General features: G+C 55.4%; 1 protein-coding gene across 7 annotated transcripts; it reads right to left on the bottom strand.

Moving 5' to 3' along the window:
- Positions 1 to 99: 99 nt before the first annotated feature.
- Positions 100 to 14901, bottom strand: CELF3 (CUGBP Elav-like family member 3). Of its 7 annotated transcripts, none has more exons than XM_030824530.1 (15): positions 14836 to 14886; positions 13957 to 14062; positions 12677 to 12759; positions 8400 to 8585; positions 7448 to 7496; positions 6926 to 7054; positions 6705 to 6784; positions 5497 to 5640; positions 5212 to 5353; positions 4850 to 4999; positions 4373 to 4438; positions 3922 to 4065; positions 3520 to 3663; positions 2729 to 2866; positions 100 to 1146 (listed from the first exon to the last, which is right to left on the bottom strand). In XM_030824530.1, the coding sequence occupies exons 5-14, from the start codon at positions 7494 to 7496 to the stop codon at positions 2739 to 2741; spliced, it is 1176 nt and encodes a 391-aa protein (XP_030680390.1). In that variant the 5' UTR covers positions 8400 to 8585; positions 12677 to 12759; positions 13957 to 14062; positions 14836 to 14886; the 3' UTR covers positions 100 to 1146; positions 2729 to 2738. The 7 variants fall into 7 exon arrangements, with proteins under 7 accessions (XP_030680390.1, XP_030680392.1, XP_030680389.1 ...); XM_030824532.1 differs by having other exon boundaries at positions 6926 to 7051; XM_030824529.1 differs by lacking the exon at positions 8400 to 8585 and having other exon boundaries at positions 14836 to 14895.
- Positions 14902 to 19454: the final 4553 nt, after the last annotated feature.

The following is a 19454-nucleotide window of genomic DNA, read 5'->3' as shown; positions in this document are numbered from 1 at the left end:
TGCGATTTTCTCTCTCAAACCTCATTCTCTACCTCCCTCCCGCTTCCCAGTGTGGGCAGGGAACAATCCCCTACCCTCAACCTTCCAAGACTCTTATTGGATGCTTTTAAACTTTTTTCTTTATTTAGACAGAAAAGACCAACTCTTTAAAAGTAAAATGCAATAAATAAATAAGTTAAGCATAGAGAACTGTCTGAAACTGACTCCCCGGTCTCCCCTTAGCACCCCCACCCCCACCCCATTTTCTTTTCCCTAAAACCTCTTCCTAAAGAAAATGATCAGGTAATAAACCCCTTGACCCCTCCCCACACCCCTCCTCCCAATACCCAATTACCCCCCAAAGCAAAGGGAGAAATTAAGAGAGAGAAAAAAATCCAAGGGCAACATTGTCTAAACTCCCAAAAAGAGAGATGGCAGCGTCCGGGCCAGGCCGGGCGGGCTGGATAACGCACGGGTGGTAGTGGTATTTACACGGAGGGAACCAGCAGAGACTGTAAACATTTTTAGGGGTTCAGGGGCAGGTCTTTTCCTCGTGAAAGGAGGAGGGTCTCTGTGGCTGACTGGCAGAGAGGCAGCCCTCAGGGCTCCCCCACACCCTCCTTAGAGGGGGCCCTTGGGGGAGGCAGTGAGTTTTAGGGCTGGGAGCCCAGGAGTCAGGGATATCCTACCTCTAGCTGAGGGTGGAGGGGAGTGAGAGCCAGCTTCCAAGAAACCCCTAATGTGGGGAAGAGGCTGGGGTGAGGGTGCGCTGGGAGTGTGTGGCAGGCCCCTGCGGCTCTCCTGAGGCCTGCACAGGTAGAACAGGCCCACTGGTGGGGGAGGCAAGTACAAACGCTGGGCACAGAAGGCCTGTCACAGGAGCCCAGCAGAAGGCAGATACCCCGGAACCTTCGAGCCTGTTCCTCGCTCCCTCACAAAGGCCAGAAGGGCATCTAGGAGGAAATGGGCCCTTGGAGCCAGGGAAGCACAGCCACGGCCCTTCAGAGAGGCAGGGGAGTGGGAGGGGCCAGTGTCTTGTGCCCCCGGGGGCCACGAAGCAGCGTTTGCCCCAGAACCCAGTCAAGGCCCAGGGCAGGTGTGCGGAGAGGGCCGGGGCCAGTCGTGGGAAGAGGGTGTGAGGCGCCCCTTCCTCTGGGATCTCCAGACCTGTGAAGGAAGAAACATGGGTGAAGCATGGGGAAGAGACCGCTGATGCGGATCACAGGCTCTGGGGGAGGGGAGGGGGCTGGGGTGAGTGACAGCATCTAGGATGGGGCTGCCTGAGGAAGGCAGATCATCAGGCCTCAGTTCAAATGGACCCATCTGCCCCCACCCCTCAGCCATGAGAGCAGGGATAGAGGAGACAGGAGGGAGGGGGTGAACCCATACAGGAAACCAAACGATATTAGGAAGGAAATAGTCAAACAGCCCATGAGAAAAATAAAGACTGGAAGGGGAGAGAGGCAAAGAGATGACAACAGACAGGCAGGCAGAGAAATGGAGAGAGAGGCAGAGAAGGGGGTGCGTGTAAGAGACACCTGGAAAAAGAAAGGGAACATCCGCAGAGAAGGCCAGGGCAGAGCCCAGGTCACGGCTCAGGGATGGAGTCTTATGGGGTGAGACCACCCTCGGCCCCCAGGTAGTGCTCTCATTCCTTTTTGGAAAGGAACACAGAAAGCAAGAGAGAAATGCACAGAACACAGACCACAGTCACCAACCACTGTAGACCAAGCACGTCCCGCGAGCTGCCCCCGGCCCTGACCTTGGGCTTGGGGGAGCTTCCCTCCGCGGCCCCTCCCCAAAAAACAAACAATCGGCTCCAAAGACAACACGCTCGTTCCATGCAACTTACAGGGGCCCGGAGCAGGGGTCCGGGGATGGGGGCTTCGGCCGACAATGGACACGGGCCCTGGGCTGGGGGGGCCCCCAGGGTGGGGGGAGTTAAGCAGCCAGGATTGGGGGGAAAGGGGAGAAACAGAAAATGTGGGTATTTTTCTTGGGTTGTGTTTTCTCAAGGGTTTGGTCCAAAGGAGATTAAACAGTGTGAAAGTAACCAAGGCGCACAGCTCTGTGGCCATGAGGTTGAGGTGGTGGCCAGCAATGGGGTGGAGGGGACCTGATAAGTAAACTTCACAGGTGGCACGACATTTCAACCTCTTCCACCTAAACCAGAGCAACTCCCAAGAGGCCTGGAAATGGGCTCCCCCAGTCTATCCTGTGCACTCTGCTGCCCCATGGGTCTGCTGCTACATGGGAAAAATCACCTGAAGTCCAGGGAAACCAGGGCTGATGTCCTCACTTCTCAGGACAACAGAGATTCTAGGAGCCAAGGATTCTAGGGCCCTCTGGCACCCTCAGCCAACCCCTTAATCCTCCAGTCCTATTCCCCTAATTCCACTCTAACCCGAAGGAAAACCAGAAAGAGACACACAGACAGGGACACTGACCAGACAAACGAGACCAGATATTGTGGAAGGTCCAGGGAGTGGACACATATATACAAAGACTTGGCTCTTTCTGGGGTCACAGAGGGTGTGTATGTGAGAGAGAGAGAGAGAGTGACTCAGATTATTGAAAAACAGCTGAGGGAGCTGCCCCAGTCCCCTGCTTCAAGTGCCCAGGGTCAAGGGTAGGGTGGGCATCCCTGAGGGTGGTGGAGGACAGGGGTGGGGGGTGCAGTCCAATCGAGGGCCCTGGCTGCAGTGTGTGAAGCTGGGGAGGGAGGCCACAACAGAGGAGCGGGACCCACCTGGGGGCCCTCAGTAGGGCCGGTTGGCATCCTTAGGCCGCTTTAGCTGGACTTTGAGGCGCTTCATGCCAATCTGGAAGCCATTCATGGCCTGGATGGCAGCCTGGGCACTGGCCGGATTGTCGAAACTCACAAAGCCTGGGGTGAGAGGGGCATAAGGCCCGGCCCAGCCCCACCTCGCTCTTCTGTGCTTAGGAGACCTCTGGCACTACCCTATGTCTCCCAAGTGTCCCAAATGCCTAGAAAGCTGCCTGCCACATAGCAGCATTCCGTAGGAATTTGTTGATTGATGGGTTGAATGGATGAATCCAGTCCAGCCACTCAAACTACCACGTTCTTCCCAGCATTCTGTGCCGGTGACCCCTTCCTCTGCCTGGATAGCTCTGAGCCTGCCCTTTGAAAACGGCCACTTCCAGACCCTAAATGGCTTCTGAAGCAGAGAAGAACATTCCCTTTCTCCCCTGAGGAAGCCTTTCAAAGATGTGAAGGCAGCTAAAACCGACTCCCCAAGCCCACCTTTTGCAAATCAAACATCCTCAGACCATAAGCCTATTTCAGACCTCATGGGACATGAATTTGGCCAGTTTTTAAGAGAAACGCTGAAGGAAGAAGAGATGGGCCCAGGAAGCAGCTGGGTGTGGCATGTTGGGTGTGTCAAAATGGCTCTTTTGTACTCTTGGATAATCAGTATTTCAAATACTGGGTCCACTGTGACCATAAATGCCTTCAAATATATTAGACCTTGTCCTGATTTGGAGTATGGCAAAAAATGTGCCATATCATATTCTTACCAAAACATTTGCTCTGATTGGTGGCCCGGTCAACAAAGACTTTGGCTGAGATGACATGGCCAAAGGGGACAAACATCTGGAGGATCTCTGAGTCAGTGAACTCCTGGGGCAGGTGGTAGATGAAGATGTTGCAGCCATCAGGGCCTGGGTGGTGGCAGAGACAGAAGAAAGAGCTCAGTGACTGGGAGGCACACACTCCAGGATCAAATGTCCCAGGGAAAGCAGATCCTGGGAGGGCCCTCCAGTCCCAGTCCTCAACAGTGTGGGCCAAGTCTCCAGCCACCCCCTCCCCACTTGCTTTCATCCTGACACGCGGGCAAGAGCTGGGATCAGCGCGGGGCAATAGGGAGTCCCCAAGCCCATAACGAGGGCATTCCTGTCCCCCAAGGCCCCAGCCAGCACCTTCTCTTTGCTGCTGCTGTTGCTGCTGCTGCTGCTGCTGCTGCTGCTGCTGCTGTTGAGGCGGTGGTGGGGGCTGCTGGGCGACCAGGGCTGGAGGCTGCGGGAACGCAGGTGCAACCAGGCTGTAGGCTGCTGGGTAGGCTGCTGGGGTGGGGAGAACAGAGAGGCTGATGGGGCTTCCCTGACTTCTTGAGCCCTCCCAGCCAACTCTGTCTCCCTTCCCCTAGCCCAGGCCAGTGGCACCTGCAGGGCTGAGAGGTGGTCAGGGAAGGAGCTGCCTCAGACCCCTGGGTGTGCTGCCCTTAAAGACCCCTCCCCACAATTGGGCTTGTCAGTAAAGCCTGAAGAGGGTGATTGGCAGGGAGCCAAGGAGCCCAGACTCAGTTACTGGGCCTCTTTTCCTCCTGCCGCCTCTCCCACTTGAGCAAGGGCCCTGGCTAGGGCGCCTCACCTGTGTAGTGCTGCATCCCCGCGTAGGCCTGCTGCAGGGGATCCACGGGGGCCGCGGGGCTCTGGGCTGGGGAGAGCAGCACAGACCATGAGCGTGGACCTGGCACGCAGTGGGGGCCCTCAATGCCTCTCTGGGCCTCTGGGCCGAGGCCAGGCAGGTAGGGAGCAGAGCTTCTCTGGCCATGGGGTGTGAATTGAGAAGGTGGAAATGCACAAAGCAGTGGGAAGAGGGGAAAGAGCCCAGCGTTAGAAAGACTTGGGTCTGACTGTCTTGCAACCCTGGACAGGTCGCTTCACCGCTCTACACCTCAGCTTCCTGGCCGAGCCCAACAGGAAGGATCATCCCCACCCAGGATGGCAGGGCAGGAGGAAGCGCCTGTAACCCCCAAAGCTGGGAGGGAAGGTGTGTCCTGCCTCCCTAATGGGAGTGGTGGCTTAGATGGTTGCTGGGACGGAGTGGGCAGGCAGAGAGTCCCACCTGGATAGGGGTGAACCCCGTTGGGATACAGAGCATCAGGGGCAGGCTGCCCAGTGGGCTGGGTGGGCACCGGGCTGTAGCCGTTGACGCCCAGGGCAGCCGGAATAGCAGAGACAGGCGTGGCAGCGATGGCAGGAGGGGTGCTGGTTCCTGGGGAGGAGAAAGCGACAGGGAGAGAGCAGAGGAGCAGACACACACACAGGCAGAGAACCAGTCAGCAAGTCTGCGGGCAGAGGGGAGGAAGCAGGCCTCTCTGACCCCTGAGTCCCTCCCAGACCCCAAGGCTTCCCTGAGCAATGCCCTGTGCCCCTCCCTACCCCTACCATGCTTAGCTCCCTTGCCCGGCCTTGCCCAGGCCATACCTGAGGATGGGGTGATGGGGGTGGCGATGAGGCCATTGGCATTGATGGCAGCCATGTGCTGCATCTGCACAGCAGCCATGGTGGCCATGGGGCTGAGGTAGGCACTGTGAGCCGCTACCAGGGCCGCCTGCTGCTGCATCAGCTGGGGGGAGGGGAGAGGAGAGTGGGGCAGGCCCCCTGTGCCCCACCCTGGCTCCCTCCCAGCCCTGGGCCTTGGCATCGGGAGGTTGGGGGCAAGATACAGGGGGTCAGGAGGGCTGGCCTGGCATCGGGGGCAGTGCTCACGGCCTGGGTGTAGGCGCTGTAGGCTCCAAACTGGAGGGCAATGGGGCTGAACATGCCCAACTGGGTGGCCACCTGCTGCATGCGGCGGAGACCTCGCTCCTTCTCAGTGTCAGCAAACTTCACCACCAGGCTGGACGAGGCACCCTGGGCACGGGCCCACACACAGGTCAGAGGTGCAGGGTCAGGGTCTCTCCTCCCCAGAGCCCTCAGGACCTTGTCTCCATTCCACCCCCATGGCATGGCTTGGCCTCTCTGAGAGGGCGGCCACCATTTTGTGTATGACAGATGGGGAGATTTTAATCCCACCCTTTCCCTGTGCTAGGATGTGCAAGAGGCTAGAAGAAAAAATGAGGAATGTGAAGGCACATGCTTGGAAAGTGAAAGACCTACTGGAATGGAAAGGGCATCATTGGCTTCTCTGTGAGGACTCTGAACTGGAAATCATCCCTACCCTGGGTCGCCACAGCAAATGTTTAATCTCAGGCTAGTCTTCCCTTGTAGCTGCCCTGTGTGCCTTACTACGACTCCTGCCCCCACACCCCAGTCCTCATGGTGTGCCTCAAATCTTAATATTAGTCTGAGCTGAATAAAAACCAAATTGGAGCATTTGCAAGGACGATGGTAGAATCCTAGAATCTCAAAGCTGGAAGGGACATACGGTCATTGGACACAGTTCTCTACCCAATGCTGTGTCCCCTCCACCAAGTCCCCGTGAAATGTTTGCCCAGCCTTTGCTGGAGAGCTGTGAGTTACGGGAAGTGCACAGCCTTCTGAGTCAGTCAGTTCTAATTTAGATGTGGGCTCTAGACTGGTCACTGACCTAACGCTGCTGTGCACGGGCAGGGAAGAGGGGTGCACGTGGGGCCTCTAAGCAAGTGTCCTGGCACCCCAGCAAATGAGGGTAGGGGGATATGGGAAGGCTGGAGAAGAGATGGGGGTGAAGGGAGGGCTGGGGAATGGAGGGGGAAGGAGAGGGATGTGAGTGAATTTGGCTGAAGGTGGATGGGGAATGGGGGGGAGTGGGGAGGTGGGGAAGTGCCATTTGAAATGTGAGGGTGTCCCTAAGCAGTTGGGTTCTTCTGCCAGGACATTCCTTTCCAATAAATTCAAATAGCCCATCCTGAGTGGACTGCTTCTCTGGGTCAGGCCTGGCGGGCGGGTGGGCAGGGTGGGAAGGAGAGGCCCGGAGGCAGGGGAATGGGGCTCACTGGCAGGGTCCGGCTGCTGTGAAGGGTGTTGATGGCCGCCTGGGCCTCAGCGTGGGTCTGGAACTTCACGAAGGCGCAGCCTGGAGAGGTTGAGATGGAGGAGGAGAGGGGTGAGCACCCATCCCCACGGGACCCCTCGGTGGAACCCGATGCCTAGGGAGCCTTGGGGGCGGAACAGAAGGGGAAGGGCCCGGTGGGGAAGGGGGAAGTGGGTGGGCTACCTTTGCTGGTGCCATCTGGCCCCCGGAGCACAGTGCACTCATCAATGGTCCCGAAGGGCTCAAACATCTTCCGGACGTCCTCATCTGTCTGCTGCTTCCCTAGCATCCCCACAAAGAGCTTCCGGTCTTCTGGGTGGTAGGGCACAGGAGGAGGGCATGTTCAGGGCCTCCTGGCTGCCTTCCCAGCCCTTCTTCCGCCCTTCCCTGGAGCTCCTAACACCACTTCCGCTGCCCTAGGGACCAATGGCTGTAGGGGCTGATGGTTGGGGAATGGGGTATAGTTGCAGAGGGTGCTCATCCCAGCTCTGAGGGACTCGCACTCCACCCTGGGCCTCAGTTTTGCCATCTGTACCCCCACCAGGTCTCGCCCCCTCTGGCCACACTGACTCCTATCTCACCACAGCTGGGAACTCTTCAGAATCATCAGGCTTTCTCCCTCAAGAAAGGCTACCCCTCGACAGCTCCAGGCCCTGGGCCTGGGGGTGGGAGGAGAGGGATGGAGTCCAAAGGCACAGAACCTACCTCCTCGGCTCTCGCTGTCGGCTGGCTTGACCTGGATCGGCCTGTTCATCTGAAGGAGAGAAGAGAAGGCAGCTGCTGGGGACCTCCTCTGAACACCCAAGAGCCCTCCCAGGCCAGGCCCTGCAGAGAGACTAGAGGGGCAAGCCCAGGCCCTCTAAGTTTCTGATGGGAAGGAAGGGACAGGGCCTAATATCATTCAGGATGAAGGCCTGAGGGGATCAGAGGCACGGAGAGAGAGGATGTAGAGGGAGAGGCTCATGGGCACAGCTCCAGGCTCAGGTTAGGCTCCTGATGACTTGGCCAGGGATGGGTGCTGCTGTCCTGAGTGGGAGAAGGGGGCCTGGGCATAGGACCCGGGGCCTGAGAGAGAGCCTGACCAAGGGGTTATTTAACAAGAATTGCCTCAATTCCACAAAGTGGGCGCAACAGAGGCCACTCTGAAGAAGCCCCAAGGAGGACTCTAGACTGAGGGAGACCCCACAGAGGCCCAGACTTCCTTCTGACCTCTAGAGGTGTGTCTGCCTCTCTTTCTGCCCCCCTATACCCCTTGACCCCAGGGGGAAGGCACTCGGGCAGCACAAAGGGAGCAGATGCCCAGTCTCCGTGGCAACGGGAGAATGTGCACCATGGCAACCGCCCACTCAGCCTGATTTATCCGTCCCCGTCGCCCTGGCGACCGTGGTGACGTCATCACTTCTGCTGCTCCACACACCCAGAGAAGGAGTGGGGTGGGGGGTGGTAACAGGGTATGCTGGGGGGTGGAGGATTTGGTGGGGGCTGGGAGGTGGGGGAGGGGCCCAGAAAACCTTCCTGATTCTGGAGGGAGGCTTGCAGAGCAGGACCTGCAGGGGCCATCCCATCCTTTCTCCTGCCTCCCTCCTCCAGAGCAAATCGTTGGTGCCTAGAGGGCTCTAAAGGAGGAGTTGCTGTCCCGTGCTCCTTCGCAATTTACCCTGTGCACGGAAGTCCTCCAGAGCTCTAACCTCTCCCCGACCCCTGCAGTATCTCCCTTTGTTCAGTCTTCAGTGGAAATGGAGAAATTCCTAGTTCCACTCTCCATGTTCTTGTCTGGTGAGAGGACTTGGAAATTACTCCTGCAGGTTGATTTTCTTAACCAGGGTGGGGAGTATTATAGGAACTGGAGAAAGAGGAGAAGGACTTAGTATTTAGTGTCTGAAAATATTTTGCTCTTGAGGACTCTGACAGCTGGAACCACACCTGGTTGCCCCACTCATCTGATGGTGGGGCAGTAGTTCCAGTGACCAGAAAAATTAAACCATCCATTTACATTCTGAGGGTGAGGCTAGAGGTACCCTCAGGAAAGGCACTGGACTGGGAGTCAGGAGACCTGGATTTGAGGACTAGCCCTGCCCTGCCACTTACTAGCTGGGCAACCTTGGACAAGCCACTTGTCCCCTCTGGACCTCAACTTCCTTATCTGTAAAACAAGGGAGTGGGCCAGGCAATGTCTAGTCAGGTTCTGGTCAGCTCCAGGCTCCAGCATGTGGAGATCCTGTGTGTGGCATCACTTAGCGCTGAGAAGTGCAGAAGTCACAGTTGCCCCTGCCCCTTCTCACCCTGGATCCTCACCCAGGTGTCACATCATGCCAGTCGGTCTGGCCGACTCCACCAGTTAGGTATTCCCGGCCTCAGACCAAATCTAAGCCCCACCTCAACTGATACTCCTTTTCCAGGGCCCCACCCCCGCCCCCCAAATCTCTGGATCTGAGAGCAGCTGGTGAGGAGGGAGGGTAACAGTCACACAAATCCTCCAGCCAATCTGCCCCCAGCTTTATCACCCGCCAATCTGGGATTATCCCATCGGAGGCTCAATCTCCTTAGGCATGTGTGTGCGAGTGCGCATGCGCAGGCAAAGCATGTTGTGGGGGCAGATGCTCGGGGTGCATGGGCTTTCACCTCCTTCTCTCCTGTGCTCTAGCCAAAGCACTCAGGAAATTCCCTCACAGGCACCTCCGTAGCCAGGCACCCACCCCTACACCCACGCCAAAAGAAGTAGAATCAGAACCAGGGTTGGGGGATTCTTACGCTTGGTGCTAGCCCCCTTCCCAGCAGGCCTGGGGATTTGCTGTTCTACATGGAGATGGGAACCTGGGACCCAGAGAGAAAGGATGCAGTTCCTTCCTGGCATAGGCTCCCAGGCACAAAAATAGCATCTCGAGAAATACCCACGGCTGATGTGGATTCGCACAAAGAGACACACAAGTGTACAGACCACAGCAAGGACCGTGCTGATGGTAGGCTCCCCCTACACCCTCACAGACAGGGTCCTTGGCGCCCCAGTGTCCCCTTCCCAGCCTCCTTCTTCGTGGCCTGGCACTTCCTGTGGGGAGCTCAGGCTTTGTTAGCTCAGCTCAGACACACCTGCCCCCTCCCCTGAGTCCAGATGTGCCCTGTTTACCTGGCAACCAGGCGCAGCGCCTCTCCTCCCTAGTTACTACCCACCAGGTGACAAGCCCTCCCTAGGGCCTCCCAAAGAAGGAGGGGCTATTTATACCCCAACCCAGTATAGCCGAGCCCCTCCACCACGGTCACTTTTAAGGCCTTCATCTTTCTCGCCAATAGCAAAAACCCCACTTCCAAGAAGACCTCACAGTTCTCACAAAATCTAATTCTTTTGAGGGTACAGCCTGGGGTCCTGCCACTCCTGGCTCCACACTTGTTCCAGGCATCCCAGACCACTCACAGGTTCTCTCCGTGGGGCCAGAATCCACCTTCCTGACTGCAGACCGACAGGGAAGGCCCATGTGCACCAAGTGGGATTTTGGTTCAGGGTGAAGGGGGAAGAGCTAGACAGAGGGCAACCCCCACTCCACCACCTCCAGGAGGCCACACCCTGCTCAGAGGACAAATTCAGGGACCTGTGGCAGAGCCACTCCTGGGAACTCTTAGGGGAGAGAAGAGGAAATGGAGCTCAACAGCTACAGGCCCAGCCCCCATTCTTTCTCTTTCTCTCTGCAGCCCAAAATATCACCCTAGTATGGTAGCACCCTCTAGATTTTTGGGGTGACAGAGATGGGGAGCAAGGAGAGGGGGCTAAATGTCTCATTTTTAAAAAAAACCTGCAGTAGGAAGGCATGGAGATTAAACAGTAGGAAGAACACAGTTATGCAGGAGCTGACACACTGCACACACACTTGTGCATGCACACACACTCATGCATGCACACACACGTGCAAACACACACTGAGGGGAGAATGCAGGTGGCAGGAGAAGACTTGGGGAAGACAAAGGGTCACAGACATCTGCTCCCCACAACTGCCCTGGGTCTGTTCCTTCAAACCCCTTGGATGGGGGTCCCTGTTAGAGGATGGAACCCTCATTTCCTACTGGAAGCTCTGTCAGGTCCCTCTGGATTCTGTCCCCTGGGGCAAGGGCTAAAGTAGAGAATTCAGCATCACCTAGAAGCTCTGGAGCAGGGCTAGACAATCATTAACCAGGCACCCTTCTTCCTCACCCCCACCCTGGGCTGGACTTCCTCAAGAAGGGCAGGTGGCACCTCTCCACACCCAGGATGGAGCTCTGCCTGAGCTGCCAGGCAGCTGGAGGGGCACAGACCTAGGGTGGACACCTGCAGCTGGTACACATGACCCTTGGGGCTCATGCCCATCCCCAGGCTGTCTCTCATCCATGTCTCCACTCCAGTCCTCTTTATCTACCTTTTCCTCTGACCCCCTCTCATTTCTGCAGGGGCTCTGAGATAGGGAGACAACAGAAAAAGACAAATGGCGATGGAGATGAAAACTGTTGATTTGTGAGGGCCTCCACAGAGAAAAGCAGGGAAGGCAAGTTGGGACTGGATGGGGACCAGGCTTCCCAGGGATACGTGTGCCCAAACCCCACACATCTGGCCTGTCGAGAGCTCACATGCCTGTGTGCACAAACACAGGCTCGCCTTGGGTCCTGCAGCTCACACACGTGCGTGGCCCTTAACTCTGGCTGTGATAGGCAATGGCTATTCTTGACACTGACTGGGATAAGATCATTGGTGGGGGTGGGGGTTTGGATGGATTTGCCGCAGTTGGCTTTGCTTTCCTAGCAGTACTCAAAGGTTGAGGCCATGGAAGGGCTGGGTCTTGGACCTATGCAGGGTTTGAAGTTGGGGGTGGTTGCAGCAGTTCTAATTTTTACAGGTCCCCACCTGCCATTTCCCCATCTGTTTTTTCTATTTCCCTCTTAGGAAGAGATGAGTGAGCAGCAGCATTCTCCACTTCTCATGTTGGAGAAGGAGTAGAGGCCAGGACAGATGTGTCTCTGGCATCCAGACCCTGCTGAGCAAATGTTTGCTGAAGGTGGGGATGGAGTTAGGTCTCAGGAAGGCACTTGCTGGGATTCACAGTCTGGGAGAAGGCAGGGCAGACAGATAGCAAAGGGAGTGGGGCATCCTTTCCCCCCAGCTTCCGTGACCGGGGGGGGGGAAAGTCCAAGGTTCTTTCTTCCTGCCCTCAGTTGCCAGCCCAGGCTTGGGACAATCAGCAAGGCTGGCTGGGAAGAAGAAGACACAAAGAGATAGGACCTTGCAGGAGAGGGGCCACCTCTGAGGCCAACCCTGCCTCCCTGGGCATACCTGGTGGCATCAGGCCTGATCCTCTACAATGTCTGTCCCTCCCCTTGCCTGCTACTCCCAGGCCTACCTCCAGCCCAGACCTGCCCAGGCCTGCCCAGGCCCTGCTCTACCCTGATGCTCTGTGGCTCTGTTCCTGGGACTCTTCCTGGGAGACAGAAGGGAGAAGGGAGCTCAAGAACCAGCAATGAGATGCCAATCCAGCCGGCACCAGCTGCCTGTTCTCCAGGCACTCCTCCCTCATCTCACAGCCACCCAGCCTGCCTTTCCAGAGTGACAAAAGAGTGCCTGGGTGCCCCCTGCTCACCCTGATCCACACTTGGTGTCCAGAGACTTTCCCCCACACCTTCCAACCAGCGAGTCCTCCCTCTAGTGTTGCCCCATGGGCAGCTTGGGAAGTGGGGAAGGGGCTGCATCTGCTCCTGGTAAAAGTCATGTTTACGCCACTAATCGCTGCTTTCCTTCTCTCCAGGTAACAAGAAATGCATGCATCTACAGCAAGAAAGATGGATGCTAGAGAGAGAGCGGGGGGACTTCCTGGCGATGAGAGGAGGTGGAAAATATGCTCAGTGTCAGGAGGGTGGTGAGCCTCCTGCCACTTCTATGGCCCTTCTCAGCCCCCTGGCCCTGCAAAGGGCAGGACTCACCCCTGGAAGCGTCTTCTGTTCGTGCAGGGCGCTCTGGGCCTTCAGGGCTGAATCCCGGGCACAGTATGTCAGGAAGGCACATCCTGAGGAGGGGCAGGGGCAGAGAAACACGGCGGGGGGTTAGTCCTCCATCTCCCCTCTCTGAAAGGCTCCCTTCCAAAGACTGACGACTGGGAAGCCTTCCCTTCTTGTCATCTTCTGCCTGCTGGGGTAGGGAGGTGTCTCCAAGGGGTAGACACTCTGCCCCAGAAGTGGGGCAGACACCTGGAGGCCTAAATACTGGTGGTGATGGGAGAGGGAGGATACTTGGGCTGTCAGGAGACGGGCTTTGTGTAGGGAGAGAAGGACCATGTGACCGCCAGACAAGTAAGAGTAGTGTGGCTTTCTCTCCTGCTGAGCTGTTCTCCTTTCCCCTCTCTCCCTCACCTCCACCTCCCTCCATCTTGATCACCATCATCCATCTCTTCTCCCGTTTTCCCTGTTTCCTCATCTCTCCCCACCTCCACCATAGGCAGGTGGAGGATGGAGAGTGAAATAGAGAAGGGAAGGGAAGAACAGTTAGCCGGAAGTGCCTCTTCCCTGTGCCAGGTGGAGGGGGAGCTAGTGTGGCCCCTGGGATCCCCGGTGCGTGGAGCTCTCCAAGTGCCGACCCTGACCACCCCCGCTTAGCCGCACAGCCCTTGGATAGGCCTGAGGAGCACCCTCCCTTCTCCCCCACTCTCTTAACTTTCTAAGCCTCCCACACTTTCCAGATCTTTACCAATCTCCAGCCTTCATGCCCTGCTTCCTAGTCCCTCTCTTTAGTCCTGGAGCTGCCCTACCCAGTCCAGCTCCACGCTTTCCACATTGAACACCTGACCCTGTGTCCTGACCCCCATCCCAATATTATCTGAGGCTGCTCAGATTCTCAGTCTTGCTGCACATGCACACACACACACACACCCCTACCCAGCTGCTTATCTCCCAAACCAGCTCTCTTGTCCCTCCATTCTTTCTTGAGTTCATCCCATGACATCCACACCCCCATATGTCTGGGATCCACATCTTTGCAGCCGTCTTGACAACTCTTCACCCAAAAGAGGCCCTCCTTAGTCCTTCACCGGGGTTTCCTGATCACTCTAGCTGAGTTCTTTTTCAGCTCCTCCATCCACTTTCCTCAGCCCTGAACTCTTCTCCTTCCACATCAGCCCTTCCCAGCCACTCCACCCCTCCAGCCTGGCTTAACTACCCCCAGCCTCCCAGCCCACCCCGAAGCCTCTTCAGCCTGCCCGACCCCTCACCCTTGTGCAGCCCGGTGTACTTGTCCTTGATGACAGTCAGCTCAAAGATCCGACCAAACTGTTCGAAGATGGGCTTCAGGTCCTTCTCCTCCAGATGCCTCGGGATCTGCCCCACAAACAGCTTGATGGCATCCGGCTCCTTCATTGAGGCGGCCCAGGAGGAGGGGCCGAGGGGAGCAGGGAGAGGCCCAAAGGCCAAGGGGAGCTGCCCAGCAAGGAGATAAGTGGTGGGGCCTGGGGGCCCAGCCGGGGCTGGCTTTCCCTTTGGCCCCCAACCACGCTGCTGAGCAGAGGGGCGGCTCTTCACACAAAGGAGGCCCAGGGAGTTGAGTGCTAGGGGTCAGGGGTCTAGGCAGACGCTGTCATGCCACCAGGGGGCATCGCCCAAACAAACGATCTCCCTCCCAGAGATCTGGCAGATGTCCCAAGATGGGGGTGAGTATGGCCAAGACCTGGAGGGTGAGGTGGTAGCCGAGGGTGCTGGGGCTTAGAGGGCTGGGAACTGGGAGTTGAGATGAGAGCTGGAGGCGGGGAAAGGGCCTGAGGAGGGTGATGGGGAGAAGAATGAGGGGTTAAGGGGCCTCCTATGGTTGCCAGCAGCGTCAGTGAGGGGGGCCCACTCCTGATGTGGAGCAGGTGAATCTCTCGTAGGCTTCCCTGGGAGGACACCTCCCCTGTGACGGATCCTTCTGCTGGGTCCGAAGATCCCTGATGCCAGATGCTTGATCTCTGATGGCGGCAGGGCTCCAGGGGTCCCTTTTGCCCTGCCGCCCCCCTTCAGGTCCTCCCCTCAGCCCCCCTCCCACCCCCACCCCGGTCCCCGGGCCTGGGCTGCTGCCGGCTGCTCCCGCCGCTGGGGCTGCCTGCTTTCCCGGTCACCTGGGTCCCGGAGCTCTGCTCTCCGGCCGCGCTCTCCTCAACAAAAACCTCCCCCCTCCACACCCCCCTCCCCACTCCCACCTCCCTTCCCCTGACATCAGTGATGTCAGTCTCAGGGGTCGAATACAAATTCTCTACCCCGGAGAGGGACGCACAATCCAGGCAAGAGCCACGCCCTCTTTCTATCTCCATCCTCCCTGACTCCCTTCCCGCCCCCAGAAGAGCAGCTGGTCCTGTTGATAATAGCCCTTCCCCCATCTTACTCCCCAGTCAGGAGTTGGGCAAAGCAGTAAGATGGAGAATTTACAGAGGAACCCTAAAGTGGGGTCCATTGTTCCGGGGGCTGGAGCTGTCCCCGGTGCTGGAAGACTCAGGAGATGGGGCGGGGGGGGTGGCGGGGAAAGAGGGCAGCCCGGCATCTGGGGAGCCCCGAGAGTAGAGAGTCAAGGAAAGAAATCAGGGGAAAGAAAAATGAGAAAGGACGGTTGCACAGGCTGAAGGGAAAGGAGGTATAGATGGAGAGGGAAGCAGGTCGCAGAGTCTGGGGGAAAAAGAAAAAATGCAGAGGGGCAAAATGGAAAGGGACGTGGGGAAGGGGAGAGCAGGATCAGATGAATGCAGAAAGAGAACTGTATATTTTCCAGAAAAGGAACCAAGAAAAGCGATAGCTTTCTGGCATTTGCCGATGCCCCCTTCTCTCCCTCTGGGGGGTTTGTGTGTATAAAGTGCGTGGGCAGGGAGGCCGCGGAGGCGGCGCGGCGGGCGCTCTGACTTGTAAGCTCCTTGAAGACCAGGACACCGTTTAATTCAGCATCTTACTGTTCACAGTGTCTAGCACCCTGTCTTGCTCATGCGTAGCAGGAGCTTAACAAACACTTCATGCAAAGAACCTCTGACAACAGTGGATTCCTGATTCCTTCAGTGGGAAGAACCACAGCTGCCAAGCTTCCCCTTAGGATGCAGAAACCCAATTACTCTTTCCTTTGCTTCTTTCTTCAGATGGGTTCTTTGAGTGGGACTCAAATTGAGCCAGGTAGCACAGAGGAGCAGGGGAGGCACATTCGGGGACCATTGCTCCCCTGAACGTGGATACTTCTATGGATGATTGGCAGGCTCCACGATCTGGAGGCAGCGTGACCCCTCCATGCACTGGGCTCACTCAGAGCACACCCTCAGTGCGGGGATTATCTGTGGACATCAAACCTTATCAGTGGTGGCAGCCCTTGCTTTCTGTCAGTGCTCAGCAACAGGGGCTCTCCTGGGGCTCTGGGCTTTTGTAGAGCACCCTGTCTTCCTGTCATTCCCTTCTTCACCCCCGGGGTAGGGCTGCTGTTTCCACAGAGGCACTCGTGTCTCTAAACTGTGTCCCAGCTGAGTCCCAGGGGCCTCCATTCCTGAGCTATCACGGCAGGCAGGCTTCTCTTCTGGAAGGGAAATAATAGTAACAGCCAGTGCTTACATGGCTCTTACAGTGTCCCAGGCTTTGTGCCAAGTGCTTTATATTTACTAACTGCTAAACCCTCACCACCCCCCTATGATGTAGATTTTATCATCTCCAAATAAAGAGGAGGTAACCAAGACACAGAGCTGAAATAACTTGCCTAAAGCCATGCAGCTAGAAAGAGGTCTAGCTGAGACTGGAGCCTGGGCAGTCTGGCTCTTGAGTCCACGCATTTAACTCCCACATCAAACATTCCTCTTGAGAATGGGAGCAGTGGTGAAGTCTGGCCTTTCTCCCTCTTCTGTCTCCATTTAAGCCCTGGATGAGAGAGAGTCCTTCTTTTTACTGCTTGATTCTGTGGACCACCTCCCATCCTTCCTTACCCTGTTTTTTTGTTGTGGCCTGGAGCCACGCTCTGGCAGGTGCTTGCATTTGAGTGAATGTGTATGTGTGTAGACTTGATTACACTTCATCACATGGATGCCCGGGTCCCCCAAGTAGGGTCCCCTAAGATGGGGTGGCAGTGGGGGGAGGTGCTAGAGGACTCAGTGGTGGGTGCTCAGAAGAAGCAAATGATGGCAGAGCCAGGGAATCAAGAAGGGCAAACACATCTTGAAAGTAACTTTCCACTCACCTACCCCACCCCCACTGCTCCTTTCCTTGCCTTCTAATCTGATCTTGGTATTTATGGAGATGCTAAACAGATCATGCCCTCTGAGGATGGAGAAGGGGAAGACCCTATGGCCCTGTTGATCTCATTACTCTATGTCTTCTCAGCAGATCTGCCGCCCTGCTGCTCATTCAGGCTTGGGGCTAATCATATTAATTGAAATATTAAACATTCACAAAAATGAATTAAAATGAACTCCCCTCACTCCTCCTCCCAGTCAGTAACTGGGGAGACAGCTGCAGACAGCAAAATGCCTCCAGTATTTTGCTTAGTTTGTGGTCCCCAAAGGTGTCAGTCTGAGAGAAGAGGCAGGGTTTAGGGGAGAAGAGTGGTACCTCTCATCAGACTCTCCTTGCTGAGTGACTGTGAACACATCTCTGGTGTTCTTTCAGGCCACGGGATGGGACTCCTGTGAGGTAAAGACAGGGGAGCCCTGAGACTCAGATGCCTATTCTGGAAAGTTTCTCTCTAAGAGGGAGAGAGGCTTCCAGGATACTTTCTCTGCCCACCACCCCCAAGCTCACGATTTATTCCTCTACAGTCAAAGCTAGGCTGCCCTACATAAAAAGATCATTGAATTTATAAAGGGAGAGCTCTGATCCTGGCTTTAGATTCTTAGGAAATGAGAAATGCCGGATAATTGGGATATTTTTCAGAAAGGGCAAAATGTGGCGGTAATTGTGGGCAGAGTGGCTAGTCGTGAGGTACTTACTGGCTTCACTGATTGAATACAGAGTGAAGACATCTGCAGCAGAATTTATGAGAGTGCACAAAGAATTGATTCTATAACCTTCCTGCCCTCAAGTGGCTTCCACCTCAAGTGGAAGGTAAGACAGGCCAACACAATACATAATAGTGAATACTGAGACACTGTTAAAAAAACAAAAAGTAGCCCCTCTCATACATGGGCATTTGGCCCATAGGATGTGATCAGTGAAGAAAGGCTTGATTATCAAAGCACAGGAAGATCATAGATTGGCAGAGGGAGGATATCAATCATTTCCTACTTGGAGTTGGGGAGGTAGAGAACACTGTGCATGCCTGTGTGTGTTTGAGTATGTAGGTTTGCTGGTCCAGGCTCTGGCATTGTCTAATATAATACAAGCCACATATATGGTTTAAAAATGTCTAGTAGCCACATATAAAAGCAAAAAGAAACAAGAGAAATTACTTTTAATAATAAATGTTATTTAACCTGATATATCCAAAATACTATTTCAACATGTAAATCAATTACATGTTACTGAGATTTTTTTCATACCAAGCCTTCAAAATCCAGTGTGTATTTTATATTTGCTGCACGTTTAACACCTACAGCCACTTTTCAAGTGTTCAAGAGCCACAGGTGGCTTGTGGTGACTGTATTGGCTGGCACAGCTCTGGAGGTGCCACCACTACCTTCTCTGGAGGGAGTGTGGGGAGAAAAGACAGATCTTGGCCAAGAGGAACCATTATCTCTGGTTAACCTCTTGCTCTTGCTGGAAAAAAAAAAAAAATCACTTCTGACAGATGGCAGCTTATCTCTCTCTCACTCTATTAACTCTCTCTCTTAAAAAAAGACAAACAACCAAAATGATCACTAACCAAGATGGGGTTCCTGGGAAGTGGCTTGTAGCCCAGTACCTACTTTACTTCTTGTGGTTTTCCCTGGCTTGGGAACTGCCAACACTTTCACTTCTTTTCCTCAGTCTTTGCTGGAAAGGACAGAGGCAGACCAATGACAACCCCTCCCCGCCAGGGCCTAATGCTGAGCTTGTTTCTCATGGTATTTTCTTGCTCCTTAGGGCAGTTGTTCACAAATCTGAAAAGACAACCTCCCTTTTTTCTCCTGCTTCTCAGAAGGCCTCTGCTGAGCACGATCTCTGCGGGGGTAGGAGCTCGGCATGTGTGTATTGACAGACAGGCTCATGCCCTTTCTCGTGGCTATTTTCAGCTCTCTGGCTTTATGTTTCACTTTCTCTTCTTAATTAGATACTAGAAGAACAAATCTTGAAGACCAAATTCCCTTTCTCCTCCCGTATTCAGTTGGGAGTGGAAGAAAATAATTTAGAATTTACGAGGAGCCCAGGGTGAAGAGAAATCAATCTACACAACAAAGTCCAAGAAGGGGAAATTCTGGCAGAATGTCCCCCAGGTCCTTTCCAGCATCTTTAGTCGGACAGAACGTTCCTTCCTTTGCAGAACTCAGCTCACTCTATGTTCTGGGGTGCTTCCACGTTGTTTGAAGAATCCACGGCTCCAGTGTCGAATGTGTACAGGACAGAGGGACGGGTTGGCTTCTGGGCCAGTGGAAAGGGAAGAAGCTTGGGTTCTCTTTCCCCAGTATTAGGCTTCCTCTAGCTTCTGTCCAAGTGAGGGAGTCTGGAAGCAGATTCAGGGAGACCTTTTTTCCTGTTTTACCCTAGAGCTAACAAAAAACACCTGAAGTTGGGTGGGGTCAAGAAGGGCTCATTCCACATACAATTAAGTCCAGAAATCAGTCCCCCAATCCGGGAAAGGCGATCCTTT

Source organism: Nomascus leucogenys, chromosome 12 (genome assembly GCF_006542625.1).
Source record: "Nomascus leucogenys isolate Asia chromosome 12, Asia_NLE_v1, whole genome shotgun sequence".
In the NCBI taxonomy this organism is placed as follows: Eukaryota; Metazoa; Chordata; class Mammalia; order Primates; family Hylobatidae; genus Nomascus; species Nomascus leucogenys.
Note: the sequence above shows the minus strand (reverse complement) of the source record. Positions and strands in the feature narration are given on the sequence as shown.